The 15,426-nt window shown below is 37.6% G+C and overlaps 1 protein-coding gene across 2 annotated transcripts in view; it reads right to left on the bottom strand.

The window, feature by feature from the left end:
* ARHGAP18 (Rho GTPase activating protein 18) overlaps window positions 1-15,426 on the bottom strand; it is a 131,865-nt gene that overhangs the window by 45,480 nt on the left and 70,959 nt on the right. For both annotated transcript variants that reach the window (XM_082668802.1, XM_082668801.1), the window contains exons 2-5: window positions 12,850-13,046; window positions 9,186-9,424; window positions 5,434-5,497; window positions 976-1,154 (exon numbers count right to left, since the gene is read on the bottom strand). In XM_082668802.1, the coding sequence (XP_082524928.1) occupies window positions 976-1,154; window positions 5,434-5,497; window positions 9,186-9,424; window positions 12,850-13,046 (679 nt within the window). The remainder of the gene's footprint in view (window positions 1-975; window positions 1,155-5,433; window positions 5,498-9,185; window positions 9,425-12,849; window positions 13,047-15,426) is intronic.

Here is a 15,426-nt window from a genome sequence, read left to right on the forward strand (position 1 = left end):
ATTTAAGCATCAAAGAAAAACAATAATGAGTTATAAAACACTGAATAAAAAAAGGAAGTTTTTGAATAGTGATATTCAAAAAAAAAAAAGGGAGGAAAAGCACTATTATGGAAGATTGCCAGCCAATCAATATAGAAGAAATAATAGAATGAGAAAAATCACCGTTTCTCAAACACTAGTCTAATTATTGTTTCAGGCAAGGATTACAAATGCATGGTGAAGCCACTGGGCGGCAGGATATTCCCTCGGTCTCAAGGATCGCAAATTAGTATTAATTGTACATAGGAAAAGGTATCTTTATGATGGGGAGAACCGGTGAACGTCTCCTTAACCAAGTGGTCAAAATTCCATTTCCAGTAAAGGGACCATCTGATGTCATGCCCCTCTTCTGATGACGCAATGAGAGGCATAAACATCATCTAGGCAGTAGTGTGACCAAAAATGTTTAATGTGAATTCAGTCACCAAGAACAGACAAAATCAGAAATTTGATTTGGACTCTTCAAAATATTAAAGAAAAATCAAGGGATCTGATCTAGATTTAAGAAACCAAAAAAATATGACATTAAATGCAACACATGACCCTCATTTGAATCCCAGGTGGGAGTAAGGGAGAAGCTATTGATATTAAGGACAATATTGTGACAATTGGGAACATTTTAATATGATCATATATTAAAATATAATTATTGTTTTAATGTTCAATTTCTTAAGCATTATAACTGTGTTTTGTTTTGTATGCTTTTGTTAGGCTAAAAAAAAAAGTGAGTATATGTCTATAGTATAACCTATACATAGATAGATAGATAGATGTAAAAAGAAAGTAAAGGTTGTACAATGTTAAATGGATCTACAGGAAGGCTGGGAGTGTATGCTATACTATTCTTTCAACTTTTCTAAGGACCTAAAATTTTCCAAATAAAAAGCTGATGAAAAATATACTCTGATAATGACATCTGAATAGTGTATTACGTACAGGTAACAAGGCATCGTCTCCTTTGCTCCTCTGGATTTTCTCTCTGGAGCTCTCTTTCTGATTGACAGCTTGCTCTGCAAATGATACCTCCAGGTTGATGTCTGTTTCAGAGACAGGTGCCTCTTCAGGCACCAATGGAGTCAGCTCCTTTCCGCCAACAACTAGGCTAGATGCCTGATCTGGGAAAAAGACAAAAGATTCAAGTGCTTTGGCTACTTCTTTTTTTAACTTCTAATACATCAACCATATAAACCTTTGGGAAAAGTACTATTTACTATAAGCAATAATTAACGGTTATTTTAATAGTAAAAAGTATATTCAAGGAATTCTACCAATGGTGAATGGGGGTGTAGAGGAGAGAAGGTGGTGACTAGAAAGCCAGAGTTGAATTGTGGAATCTTTCTCTAAGGTCACAATTCTTAGACTGAGTCCAGTTCCAAAACATTGACGGGTGATCTCAAGCTCTGAATGAAAAACCTCACAAAAATTTAGTAGACTTAATCATTGCTTTATTTTATACTCGGAGAGTAAAAGCAAAAAAAGAAGAGAAGGAGGTTAGTGTTACTCTCTCTTAAAACTATGATATACCATTTAATTTCCTTACAGTGGAACAGATTCCTGAAAAAGATTTCTTCCATGCCCTGCATGTCCTTTCTGGAATGTTACCTATCTATCATAGTAAAAATTCCAAAACAAAAGTTAGCACCAACAATGTGCACTGTGGGAGTCAGGTCTGGAGGTATCTGGTACCAGAAGCAACAGGTTTTGCACCAGATTATTACAAAGATTATAACAGCTCTCTTACAACTATAAATCTAATGAAATAAGTTCCATGTATTTACATCAACAGTTTATAATAAATTTAACATTATTTTCTTGGTTTGTTTGTTGTTAATCCTCCAGGAAAAAAATTAACACCTGAAAACTTATTTGCTGAAAATGTCGGCTTTAAGCTTGGAAGAAAACACTTCTAAATTTGGCTATTTGGTAAGTTTTTGGTTTTTAACACAACTCACACTAGATAAAAACCTGGAATCAATGACAGGATTACTGTTATTTTCTGATTGCAGACCTTTAATTCATGGTGGGCAGCTCTGGATTACATCAGGAAGCTTACATAGTACATTCAAATGCTTATATACTAACACAGCAAGGTGATGGAGGGTAAAGTTAATTTTAAAATTGAATAAATATGTCATATATACGTATATTATTAAAAGTCTGATGCCTTCAGAAAATGTATTTGTATTATCTTCTATATATTTTCTATACTTATAGTCATTTAAATCAAAAACACACAGAAAAACTGTTTTACTCAAAAGAAAATACGGATAAATCTAAATCTAGCCTTTTTCACTCTCATTCAGTAAGCAGTGCGGGCTTCGTGGTTGTAGGACTTAGGTAGTGCTCAGCGGGACCCCAGGTTGGGTTTAACGTTCTACTGTTGCTGTCTTGCAATTTGAACAAGAAGCCCTACATTTTCAGTTTTCACTGGGCCTTGCAAATTACATAGCTGGCCCTGGTGACATCTCACAGTTAAGAAAGTAAGTAAAATGGACCTATGTGAATTCCAAAAATAAGAGAAAATTTAAAGCTCTTTGATTGTATTTATCTGCTGCCATCTATGCCACATTATGCTTTTCCAACAGCCTGTGACAATCTTTTTTGTAATTAGGATAACTAGACCTCTCTCCCATTAATTTTTAAAGTATTAACTTAAATGTCAAAGCACAATGTGAGTTTTACATTCCCACTGGTTTACACTGCTTTATGTTTTATTGTGAATATGTATGTTGGTTTCCTAGGAAACCATTCTAAGAGGAAAATTTTCTTAAATTAGAAGCTACCTTTCTAAAAGCTGAGTGTTTATGGTCAAGAATGTTAAAACGACTCCCTTTTCTCCTTAACAGCCCCATGTCAGAGCTACAATAAATACCACCTCCCCACACACACAAACAAATGTTCTGTGCTGAATTCAAAACTGAGGAGAAGAATTATAATTAAGTTAGAATACATTTTATACATATGAAGTTCCTCCAAAAATTTGCAAAAATAAAAAACACAATATAGAAAAGGCTCAAGGATCAAATGGTAACTCCAGTTAAGGCAGATAGCAGGAAAAACAGTTTCAGGGGTGATAAAGGAGCACTGCTAAAAGAAATAGTTAACTGATTAATAAAAGTATCTATGAATCAGTTATCTACTCTCAAAGAGAAACGTTAACAGAGAATGCTGAGATAAACCTTTTGGCTCTTAAAGCCCAAAAGTGTAAATAATATAATTTATTTAATCTATTCTCCTTTGGTTTTTAAGTGGATAATAGCACTGAGTTACAAATATTTTACAAAACTCAAAGTTTTTCAATTGTCCAAAATAATCCATATCTTTATTTTAAAAAATAATTTCCCCTCCTCTTTGGAACTCGGAAAAGAAAACATAACACAAAAGTTTCAAAAGTTATTTCGGCATTATTAGTATTTCTAAATGTATGTATTAAACATTGGACTTTCATATACACAGAGTTGTATAATTTGATGAAAAGTTAAGATTGATACTTAGCAGTAGATTAATTAATTTGAAATTCAACAATGCTTGCAACATTAAAATTTTATTTTTCATTTAGAGTAAGTAACTTTGATTGAACATGCGTAAAAGCCTAAGTGTAGGGAAAACATTTAAAATAGACTACGTAGCTCACACTTACAGATTTCAAATGGAAAGAGCTCCACTTTTGAACTCCAGACAATATTTTCCATGCATTTCATTCAGAACCTTTCAATGTTTGCATAACACTGGTTAATTCACTGGCTAGCAAAAGAGCATGGCATTGCCCAGAACAGGTGCAGTAGTAAATACTCAGTGACTTGGATGGCATTATACACATTCTCTTATTATTCTGACTGGAGGCTCTATGCCCACTTCATAGCATTCCAGCAAAAGCAGATGTAAATCAGGCAGCAAGTTTGTCACATTCCACTCGGCTGCTGCAAGCTAGGCTGGAAGGGACTGCTATAATGAACTTGTCTTCCAGAACTTCTGTTTATATAGCCTACATCACCATCTCTGGCAAAGGAGGAAAACACCAAGAAAGGACAATGTTTTCCTCAGTATTCATTTAGCAATTGCCAGTCGCTCTTCCCCAAAGCCCAAAGCATATTGATATTGGCACAAAAGGTTCATCTGTCTCTCTTAACGACCCAGCTCTCTAGCCCGCCTGCACTGGCTATTCCAGCCTGCTTGCCACTTCAGTGCCTACTGGCACACAGACTTAGGGAAACATCCAGTAATTTCATTCTGATATAAAACATGTAACTAAAGAAATCTCCACAGAACAGTAAAAATCAAGTGCTTTTATAGACATAAATATATAGACACGTATGTGTCTATACACACGCATGCACACACTTATATATGCATATACGTGTGTGTGTATATATTTTAAGGCAGGGGTGCAGGAGAGAAGTTCTGAGAAAAGTATGAAAGGAAGGATAAAGATACTAGATGCTCCAAGACTCCAAAATGTCCGTACACAGTAATTTTGGACTAACCTTTGATTTTTATAGGAAGGTTGGGAACACTTCCCAGGCCTCCACAGTCTACCTGATACTCTTCCTCCACTACTTCCAATCCAAACACAACACAAGTAATGCCATGAACACTCCAGGTGCCAGGTCTTAAGGACATAAACAAAAGAAAAGTCCCAAGCGGGATTCAGGCAGCCACCAACCACCTCTGCTATAGTTTTTAAGTAACAGCACACTGAGGATTAAATCTGTGACCTTAATTTAGAAATTTTTCCTTTTTGTAAATCCATGAAATAGCTTTAAATTCTTTCTTGGTAAGTACTAATAAAGTCTTACTATTTATTTTCATCCATGCCTTGAATTTCTAATCCATTTCTGAAATAACAGATACAGAAAAAGGAATGAAAAGGAGAGTTGTAATCAATGACCCCCCCCAAAAAAAATCTTAACTTAAAAAAAGTTTTTCTAAACTTTCTGAAAAGCAATCCATTTATGAGCTAAGAACTTCAGATCTGAAAATGAGGTTCCAAATTCACTGGCTCCCCTTACTAGCTGTGTGGCCTTGGGAAAGTAACTTTACATCTGTAAACCTCACTTCTCTCATTTGTAGAATGGGTTAAGAACAATATTTACTACATAGAGCTCCTGAGTTTATTAAATTAGGTAAATATCTCTGCATAGTACCTGGCACATGGTAAGCATTTGGGAAAACTGACTATGTACAGAGATGTTAGAACAGATAGACATAGACAAGTATTTAAAAAAAATCAAAGGCCAACTATATGCTCAGTCTTATGTAATCATCTATTTGGGTACTTTATATGAGTATCTGAATAGAATTTGCTTACCAGAATTGAAGATGAATGTTTTAAAAGGTCTTATCTGTTTGTTATACTAATAAATGAGAAAATACAAGAGAACGGGTCCAACTTACCATCTTTTCCTTGGTATTTGTTTTCGTCTGTTCTGACTGATTGTGATTCTGCACCATCTGGAGGCTAAAGATAGAACATGGGCCATTTAGTCATCTCCACCTCACAACCAGAGAAACGGTACTGTGAAATAACTCTATTACTAACCTTCAGAGTACAAGAAATGCACTCAGAATTATATCAATCACAGAAAAAAAGGACTACAGGTATAATCAACAAGCAATCATCCAATAAACATGTGATCACCCACAACTTGTAAGACACACTGCTAAGCCCTGTGGGGAATAAGGGCAACATCAAGAGTGTCCCTGCCATCAAGAACGCCGCTATACATTGAAGGGAAAAGAAAACATATCAAAAAGTTAACAATATCCATTAACAGATGAGTAGATAAACAAAATGTGAGCCACCCACACAATGAAATATTATTCTGCAATAAAAGGAAACAAAGTACAGGTACATGCCTCAACATGGATGAACCTTGAAAACATTATACTAAGTGAAAGGAATCAGTCACAAGGACCACATACTGTGTGATTTCATTTCTACGAAATCTTCCGAATAGGAAAGTCATAGAGACAGAAAGCAAATTAGTGGTTGCCTAGTGGGTAAGGAGAGGAATATGAGGAATGACTGCTAACGGGTATGGGTTTCCTTTTGGAGATGATGAAAAGGTGCTAAAATGGATGGTGAGGATGGTTGTGAGTCTGTGACTACACAAAAAACCTCTGGATTGTAAACTTTAAGTGGGCGACTTGGTGAATTATCTCTCAATAACGCTGTTATAAAATAAAATTATAAGTTGACATGTAGGTAATAAAATAGAATTCTTCATATTTTTTTAAAAAGCTAGTAATAAATGTGAGATCAACTAAAACTAAATTACCAAGCAGGTGATAAGAGCTTAGATATTCAAAGGAACTCCTTTTTCGAGGGGTTGGGGAAGTGACACCTGAAGAATGCAGCCCTCCAAGGGTTTATGGACACAGGAAAACATGGCTGGCTCCTCTCACCAGTAAGTGTGTCCAGGCTGTACTTCCTCCTTTCCAAGTAAGGCTTCAGGAGGAATTCAGGAATCAGGAAGGGGAGTCTAGGTCAATCATACACAGAGGTCTATTTGAATGAACTGTCTTTAAAATACTCATTCCATTGGATTTTCCTCTCTATACAAAAGAAGATAGCCTTTGTAGTCCCCTCCCCACATACTTCAACTCAGGTGTTAGCAGAGGAGAACTCCCCTCTCCACCTGCAGTCCAAGAAGAGTCTAGAAAAGCACCGGGGCAGGTACGCAGAGGTGCTCTACTTAGAGGTTAGAGGTACCCAGGTCAGTGTAGAGCGACTACCAATCACAGAAGTGGTACAAGAGTCGTGGCACTACTTCAGTCCCCCTCAGGCAGGGCAATACCATCCTCCTCCCTCCGCCCACGAGCCTGCAGGAGGCCAGCACTCCACGGCACAGGGCACACAGTGAGTAATTCTAATCTTACACAGGAACACGTATTTTGGAGCATGTGGTTGGAATTGTTTTCCTAAGCAATTGAAGATAACAGTGCAGATGGTATTCATTTCTGTATTATATTTCCCAGTGTCAGCAAGGGCTTCAAGAGGAAGCATTTGAAACGGAAGAGCTGAATATGGACAGTCATCTCTCAGTATCTGTGAGAGACTGGTTCCAGGACACCCCCCACCCCTGCCCTTGCGGATCAACATTGGAGGATGCTCAAGTCCCTTATAAAAAATGGCACAGTATAGTCGGCCCTCCGTATCCACAGGTGCAGAACCCAGGGATATGGAGGGCCCACTGTACTTATCTGAGAATAGAAGAACTGCAAGTAAAGATAGCTGGCCCATGTCTGCTTGAGGGATGGGGGACATATTTCTAATGGGTGGCAGTGTTTCGATTAAAGGCATAAAGTGTAAGCAAGTTAACATTATTTTAATTTACTTGTGCTATTTCTCTCTTATTGACTCCATCAGATGATACAACTCACCAGTTACCTTGAACTCAAACCATGTGGTTTAGACATTACCAAGAATTTGCTGGAAAATGTTGCTTGAAGCATTGAGTAGCAACATCCTCTTAGAGACTGGCAGGAATCCCACAGTACATGGTTTGCTTAGGCTCAGCTCTCTGCGCCCCCCCCCCTTTTGTTTCCTCTTAACTCCCTCAGGGAGAGCTCTTTAATTGGGAAGGAAATGTCATAATACTATATTTCCTTACTATTCATTTTCCTACAGCTAGAAACCAAGTCCAGTCCTTCAACCCCAGTGGATGTCCCAAATAATGACTGGGTGGTATGCAAGCACGTAACTGCCTCACAGCAGCCAGAGACCTACCTAGAGCAATCCAGTCACCCCAAAACTCCTATAAAATGGACTGGATTTGATCTACAATTGACCATGCAAATAGAGCAGGAACCTGCAGCTATAAAGGATTTCTTGGAAGAATGAAATGTCTACAAAAAGCAAAAAACCTCTATATGACAGAAAGATACCTTAAATATAAGTCCATTTTAGTCCCTCATCCTTTAAAGATTTTTGTTACCCTTTATTTATAGTGTAAATACATCTCATGTATTTACTGAGACTACTAATATCAGAATCTTATATGTAAAGCCAAACGTAGCAGGATGCACAGTGGTTAAAAGCACTTATTTAGAGTCTGACAAATCTGGATTTACTATCTACAGGACCACTGAGCAAGTGCCTTAAAGTCTATGAGCCTGTAGAACGGAAACGATGATACCTCACTCACAGGACAGCTCTAAGGATGAAATGGGATACCGCATGGAAAGTAGTCGGCACAGTAGGTGTTCAGTAGTGGCAGCAGCAAATATAACTGCTATTATGATCACTGCAATCATCGTTCAACATCCATTCTGTTTGTTCTCACTCCAATCATCCAACTGGGTCTTCTAGACCAGAGCTATTCCAACTTCATCAGAGAACAGTCCAGAGTATAGATCAACTTTGACCCTAAGAACATCATTAAGTTCAGCTGACCTTTTTTTCCTCTTTGTAGCAAGACTTTCTTGTTGAAGGAGCAGATGATATTAATTTACATTTTGTGCAAGCTCTTGAGGTCCTCCTGGACAAGCCACTAGCAGCCTACCAACTGGCTGTACTGAGCCACACTGTTCTACGCCATACAGATCTCCTACTTGTACCAGGCCTCCCCTGACAGCCATCAGCCCCAGAGTCTCTACCAGACTCCAACAGCTTCCACTAATAAATTCATCATCTTAGCAAATATCTACTCAAATCTTCTATGTGCTAGGCACCGTGCTACGTGCTAGATGCAAAGGGGAAGTTATTTCATGTTCAGGGTTCCTGCTTTATAATTCAGCTACAACTAGCTCCTTCACGTTCCACTTCCATTCATCCCCACGTGAGTCTAGAAAAAAAGCAAATTTTCCTAAAAGAGTTAACGTAGAAGGAAGAATCCTCTACCTCTGACTTTTCTGTAAGTAACAATTAGCCGTCACATTGCCTAGGAGGTTGGGGCCATCCCTAACGCTCCAAGGACACCTAACACAGGGACTGTCACAGAGAAATGTAACTTGTTTCATTTTCTGCCCCATCAGCATGACTTCTAGAAGGACAGGGGTCAAGTCCCTCCTGACCATGGAGAGCACGGAGCTTTAGCGCCTTGCATACGCATGCCCATTAAGTTTTTAATGATCTGAATTAAACTGGATGGGTTCAATTGATTCTAAGCAATTATTCCTTTGCTTTATCAAAAAAGAAAACCTACCTCCCTTTCTTTTGACCCTCTCTGTTGAGCAAATATGTCTCTGACGTCAGGAACCTGGTACTGTTTGTTTTTTTTCCTCAAGGTCTGGGAGACAGTCTCTACTCGTTTCTGAACAGCTGCCGCCTGCGTCCGGGTCAGTGTTGATAAAAACACCATGCTTTCTTGGTTATCTCCAGCAGCCTCTCCAAAGAGATTGGACAAACCGGCCTCCTTAAGCCACTCTTCTTCCAGTTCTCCCTCTAAGACAATAGAGAAGAATGGTATTTAAATCACAAAATATGAGAACGTTTACATTTTTTTAAGCTGTTTAAAAACCCTTACTGAAACTCTTATATCACAACCAAACCGCAGTGCTAAGAATCATCATCTGAAACTTGGACAACTGCCATAAACTCCAGGCATAAAGATATCAAATTTTAGATCCATTTCATATACACTCAATTAAAAGTTTTAAATGACTTCACATGTGATTAACCTCTATAACTTCCCTGCAGATTAACCAGGGGAAGATAATACTGTTCCCTTTCCAGAGATGAGCAAGCCATGAAAAGATAACTTACTTCCATCGAGTTACAGAAGGAAGTCGATGCTGGGGATGGCCATTAAAGCCCTGTTTCTTGGCTTAAATTCAGCACTACCCGAGTCCAACCCTAACTGATGGAAAGGCTTGTTTTCTCTGCTCGCTGTAGCTGACAGGGAGTGTGGAAAAGAAGTAAAGAGCATCTGGACATCAGGAACTAATCAATTTCAAATTAATTTTTTTAACCCCCCCAGGTCAGCCCATCAAAGTCATGTTTTTCACAAATTGTTTTTAAAGCACACTATTTTCAGCAAAAAGACCAAAACAGCTTATTATAGGAAACCAATTAAACAACTGAATCCATTCAAAACACTGAAACGAAGTAAACAGTAAAGCAAATGTTGTATACGATCTATTGACGATTCGGGTCTTCCCTAGCAGTCCAGTGGTTAAGACTCTGTGCTCCCACTGCAGGAGCACGGGTTCAATCCCTGATCAGGGAACTAAGATCCCATATGCCAGGCGGCGCGGCCAAAAAAAAAAGGAAGATCTGTTGATGATTAACAGAAAAACTGAATGATAACTAGAATAGATTCACTCCAAGCTCCATGTTTATAGAGGAAATTGAAAGATCAAGGACTTGAGACACAAAAGACCTGTGTCCTTACCCCATTTCTGCACCTTGATGGCCATGTCACTTTGGCCGGGTCACTTAGCCTCAAGCTGACTCTGTTTTCTCATCTGTAAACTAAACCACAGCTGCCCTGGGTGCCTCATAACCACATGTGAGAATGTCACATGGGAAGAACTTTGCAGAGCTCTATTATAGTCCATATCACATGATGGAGCCCTGACTGGTGTGCCCATCTATCCCTCTCTACTATCTAAACTCCATGAGGGCAGAAATAAAGTATTAATAACCTTGGCTTCAAGAAACATAAGGCAGTGCCAGGCATTCTGCATGCCAGACAACAAAAACTGTTTACTGACATAAAAAGTCAGCCGTGACTATTAATGCTGTTAAGGCAGAACTCGGTATACGTGTATCAAACCAAATGGCCAGAAAAAAGCTGATATTGCCATGATAAGGGAAGTAAACAAGATTACAGTATAGAGTCACTTGTTCCATTAAAAAGTAGAGGTAAAATTCAAACAATTTCAAGTCAAAAAGAAGGCATGGGTGTATAGAAACAGTCCCAATTCTTCTTGATAATCACAACACTATGAATCCATTTTAGCCTTGGAGAATTATGAAATAGCTAAGGACACATGGCTATGCAACAGGCTCGAGTGCTGCTTTCTGCAGAATGTTTTCTCCTTACTCAGCAGGCCGCTGGTATGCTGCTGCCATCTTGAAACATTGAGACAGAAATGTTGGGAGACACTATTACCACAAAAAGCTCAACTGGATTGGTAAAGTGAGAAAGAATGAGAGTAAAATGAAAGAGAACCCAAATAAAAGAATGAGTTGGTTATAATTTTCTTTTACAAATCAGTGTTAAATTAAGGAAAATCTCTAACTTTTCTTTTTCAAGTATTATCGGTTGCTTTTTTTCAACAAATGGTATAGCAAAGGAGAAAAGCCTATTTATGTATTGATAGATTTCAGTATTAAACAACTTGATGCTAAGTCATTTAGCATTATTAAGAAGTCTTCTGTTGAGAGCGTCCCTGGTGGCATAGTGGTTAAGAATCTGCCTGCCAATGCAGGGGACCGGGGTTCGAGCCCTGGTCTGGGAAGATCCCACATGCCGCGGAGTAACAAAGACCGTGCGCCACAACTACTGAGCCTGCGCTCTAGAGCCCGCGAGCCACAACTACTGAAGCCCGCGCACCTAGAGCCCGTGCTCCGCAACAAGAGAAGCTACCGCAGTGAGAAGCCCACGCACCGCAACGAAGAACAGTCCCCACTCCCGCAACCAGAGAAAGCCCGCACACAGCAACAAAGACCCAACACAGTCAAAAATAAATAAATTTATATATATAAAAAAAAGTCTTCTGTTGAAAAACAGGTCACTACTAGCAGTGGGGTCCCAAGGTACTAACTGTGGCTCTTACTTTCTTGGCATTTGTATCAATTTATACACCAAAGACTGACTTACAAACTTATAGCTGGCACAAGGCATAGAAAGAATGCTAATATAATGGATGCCAGAGTTGGGCATCAGAAACCTAGTGTCTAATTTAATAGATTAGCAAAAAAAAAAAAAAAAAAAAAAAGAAAACATGAAATTTAAGGGGAAAAAAAAAGTGAAGTTTTACATGCTTCTTCCAGAATATGAAATACAGTAGTGGAGACTGTGGGAAATGCGGCTAGAAAGAGACTTGAGTGAAATTATGAACCAAATACAAGAAGTAAATGTGGAGGCTAAGAATGCTAATACCATCTTCCACTGTCCGAATCTGTACCCTGAGCTTAGCTGGCTAAACTGTGGCACTGCTGCCAATCTGGAGGATGATACTTTGAAAGATAAGATGACCAGTACTGGGACAGGTCTGCAAATCACCAACAACGATGGATTTATGTGAATCTTTCCTTCTAGAAAAAGTTGCTTGGCTAGTAACAAGACAACTATCCTCAACCATTTGAAAGGCTATCATGCAAAAAATAAAACAGACTTGTTCTGATCTTCCAGAAGGCAGATCTACAATAAGTGAGTAAAAGGTAGTGTAGAGCAGATTGCAAATCAATAAAATAAAGAACACCGAAACAGCTCAAGCTGACGGAAAAGCAGCATCTATACTCATATCATCAGCATCTATACTCACTAGAGGCCAAATGACCATGTGGCTAGGATATCAAAGAAGGAATTTAAATAAAGCTTAGATGATTTCAAAATTCTAGTCTAACTCTAAGAGTCTATGAAACAGCAAGCTTAGCCAACAAGATTCTAGCCACATCCAAAACTAAGCGAATTTACTTATGCCACTTATATGTGTCAGCTGCATCTATAAATCTGCCACAATTAAGTCATTTTCAAGTTGAAAGGCAGCTACCATTTATCTTTTTCTGGTTTTCCTAGCTTTAATATTTTTTTTCCTCCTCTTCCTTTCCATGTATTCATTTCCCATCTATACATATTAAAAAAGAGAGAGAGAGAAAAAGAAAAAAAGAGAAAAAAGTTTTGTTAATTTCATTATTACCATCAGGCTCTTTGACAACCACCACCTCTTGATCTTCTTGTCTGTTCTCACTGGATTTCTTGATATTTTCTAGCTCGGTCCAATAATCTTCCATAGATAGTTCATCCAAAGAATCCTGGGAACTTGATCGATCAAATGGAGGTCTTTCTATAACTTTGGTGATTTCCTGGTTCATGGTATACTGGCCATATCTGCGACTATAAATTCAAAAGAAAACACGGTTCATCTTAGTACATGAGGAAGTAGTACAATTTCTAAAATATCACAGTACTGAGCTGGAGAATTTGGAAACTCAAGTTCTCCTAAACAAAACCAAAGAAATGTGTATTTTGAAACTGTTTATCTTGAGAGGCTACTGATTATAATACGCTTGTAGAATGAACAGTTTTATCCTCTATGGAAAAGCATGGCAAAGAACAAACAGCAATGGGATAAATATTCTTCCATTTCCATTTCACTTAAATTATTTTAAGGCTTCTTTAAACCTGAAAATTTGTTCTTAGAAAGCAACAGGTTAAATCTTGATTAGAGGTTAATTAAATTGGGATTGAATTTTACACAGTATTTCATATTTATCATTGATACCTAAAAATCAAACTCAATCACCCCTTACATAGCAAATATCCACAATCAATGAATGAGGCACCATTTGAATTTTAAGTTTGTTTTTTGGAACCAAAACATCAATAGAAGGATGGTATATTAAGTTTGCTGTTACACTCTATTTTAGAAAGCAACTTTTAATATTTACACTTATAAATGTACCCATTACTTACATATATTTTAAAACATGGTAAAAAATGTATTTATTGGCAATTCTGAATAAGTAGTTAGGAATTACCTTGTAAACATTTGGTTAAATATAATCTATGAAGAAAAGGATAAGTGAATAAACTTTTTAATGACTTCAACTGTATTTTTTTCTTTGTAAGTCATATCCTACCTACTACTAACATTGAATTAAAGTGCCTAATAATAAAAAAAAACCCATATAGAATAGAAATATTAAATTGCTTCATTATTGTTTATATTGAGATAGGGAAAAGCCTTATTACTTGAAGAAGGAAATTTTTCAGCTATGGTTTTTCCCCTTTATATTCAATAATTTTTCAGAAATACAATTTGAGTGGAGACAATAACTAGTGAATGAGTGTTTTGTTACTCTAATATCAAATTGCTTTTTTATCTCCCAAGAAGACATTAGGAAGTAATACTCTGCTAGACTGGTTTTACTTACTGCACATAGAGAAAATAAAAAGAAATGCAACAAAACAAAATTCTTTAATAGTGTGTGAACATTTTCACATTTAAACTGGCCTTTCCCATAGTTATTTAAAATAGTAGGATTTAATACAGCATAAGGAAGAAGGTCACTAAACTCTGGTCGAATCTACCCAGCAGTTTAATTCTAACTGACTTAGTAAAAGTCAAAGAACTTAATTTCCTATTGTTGCAAATAAATGCAATATAACTGACTACTTAACCGTAATGCGCTAATCAGCCAGTTTTATCCCTTTAAAGATGGTTCTCTCTGCCTTGATTACATACTTTATTAATGCTGGTGGCATGAATGATGGAACAATCCCTATAATCTCACCCCAGCAGCAATCCTGGCCTGGTGATGGGTGGGCGTTAGAATGAAGGCCAACAGCAGGAAGTCTAGACATGTTTGTGTGAATCTCTTTCCTCTAGCCTCCATTGTCCATTGTTTGCCGCCCCCATCCCTTAATTCAAAGGACACTTCCTCCCTCCCTGCCCCAACTCCTGTTTACATCCTTGTATCCCACCCTGTGGCCATGATACCACCCGAGTTTAGGGTTTACACTCCTGATTCTTAAGTTACAGTGTGAACGAGAAAGCTCTCTTTTCTCTTAAAAATGAAAAGTAAATTATATTTTTCATTTCTGTGATCACCAGCTCAACTGATCTCTGGTTCATACTCCTTAATCCTGCTTTATCAGGATAGCTAAAGCTAATTTACAGTGTTTGCCGGATTCATTTTTGGTTTATTTCATGTCAAATATATAGACGCCCTTCCTTGCTTTTGTTTTACCTCTCATTATAATGTAAGATTGTCTACTTTATTGCTATTTTCGACAACCCTTAGCCCCACGGGAGATCATGATGAGAACTGAGGAATGTGTGAAGTATAATGACTAATGCCAAATAATTTGGTTTATCTGCTCACAGGAAAGTGGTGCTGTTGAACGAAAAGTACATTAAGCCTTTCACTCCTGAAGGAATGTGTTTATTCTGGCAAGAATTTTCCAGTAAATTTCCATTAAGATAAGAGCATGTGCAGAAAAATGCAAGGGCATTGAGCAACATTGTTGTTATGTAAATATACCTTCTATAGCAAGCCCTGCTTTCAAAACACGCATAAAGCGAAAATCTAATCGCTTAGTGCTGATGAATCAACTCAATATTTTGACTTTAATAAGATTCAAAAGCTGAACAGGTTTGTTGTAACAACCTGAAGACACTGAGTCATGAAAAGGAGGATTTTTTTTTTCCTTTTTTTGGATCACTGGCAAATGCTGCAAGAAAACAATTTTTTTAAATATTAGGGGATGGAGT

This window comes from Grampus griseus (assembly GCF_964374135.1).
Source record: "Grampus griseus genome assembly, chromosome: 13".
NCBI classification, from domain to species: domain Eukaryota; kingdom Metazoa; phylum Chordata; class Mammalia; order Artiodactyla; family Delphinidae; genus Grampus; species Grampus griseus.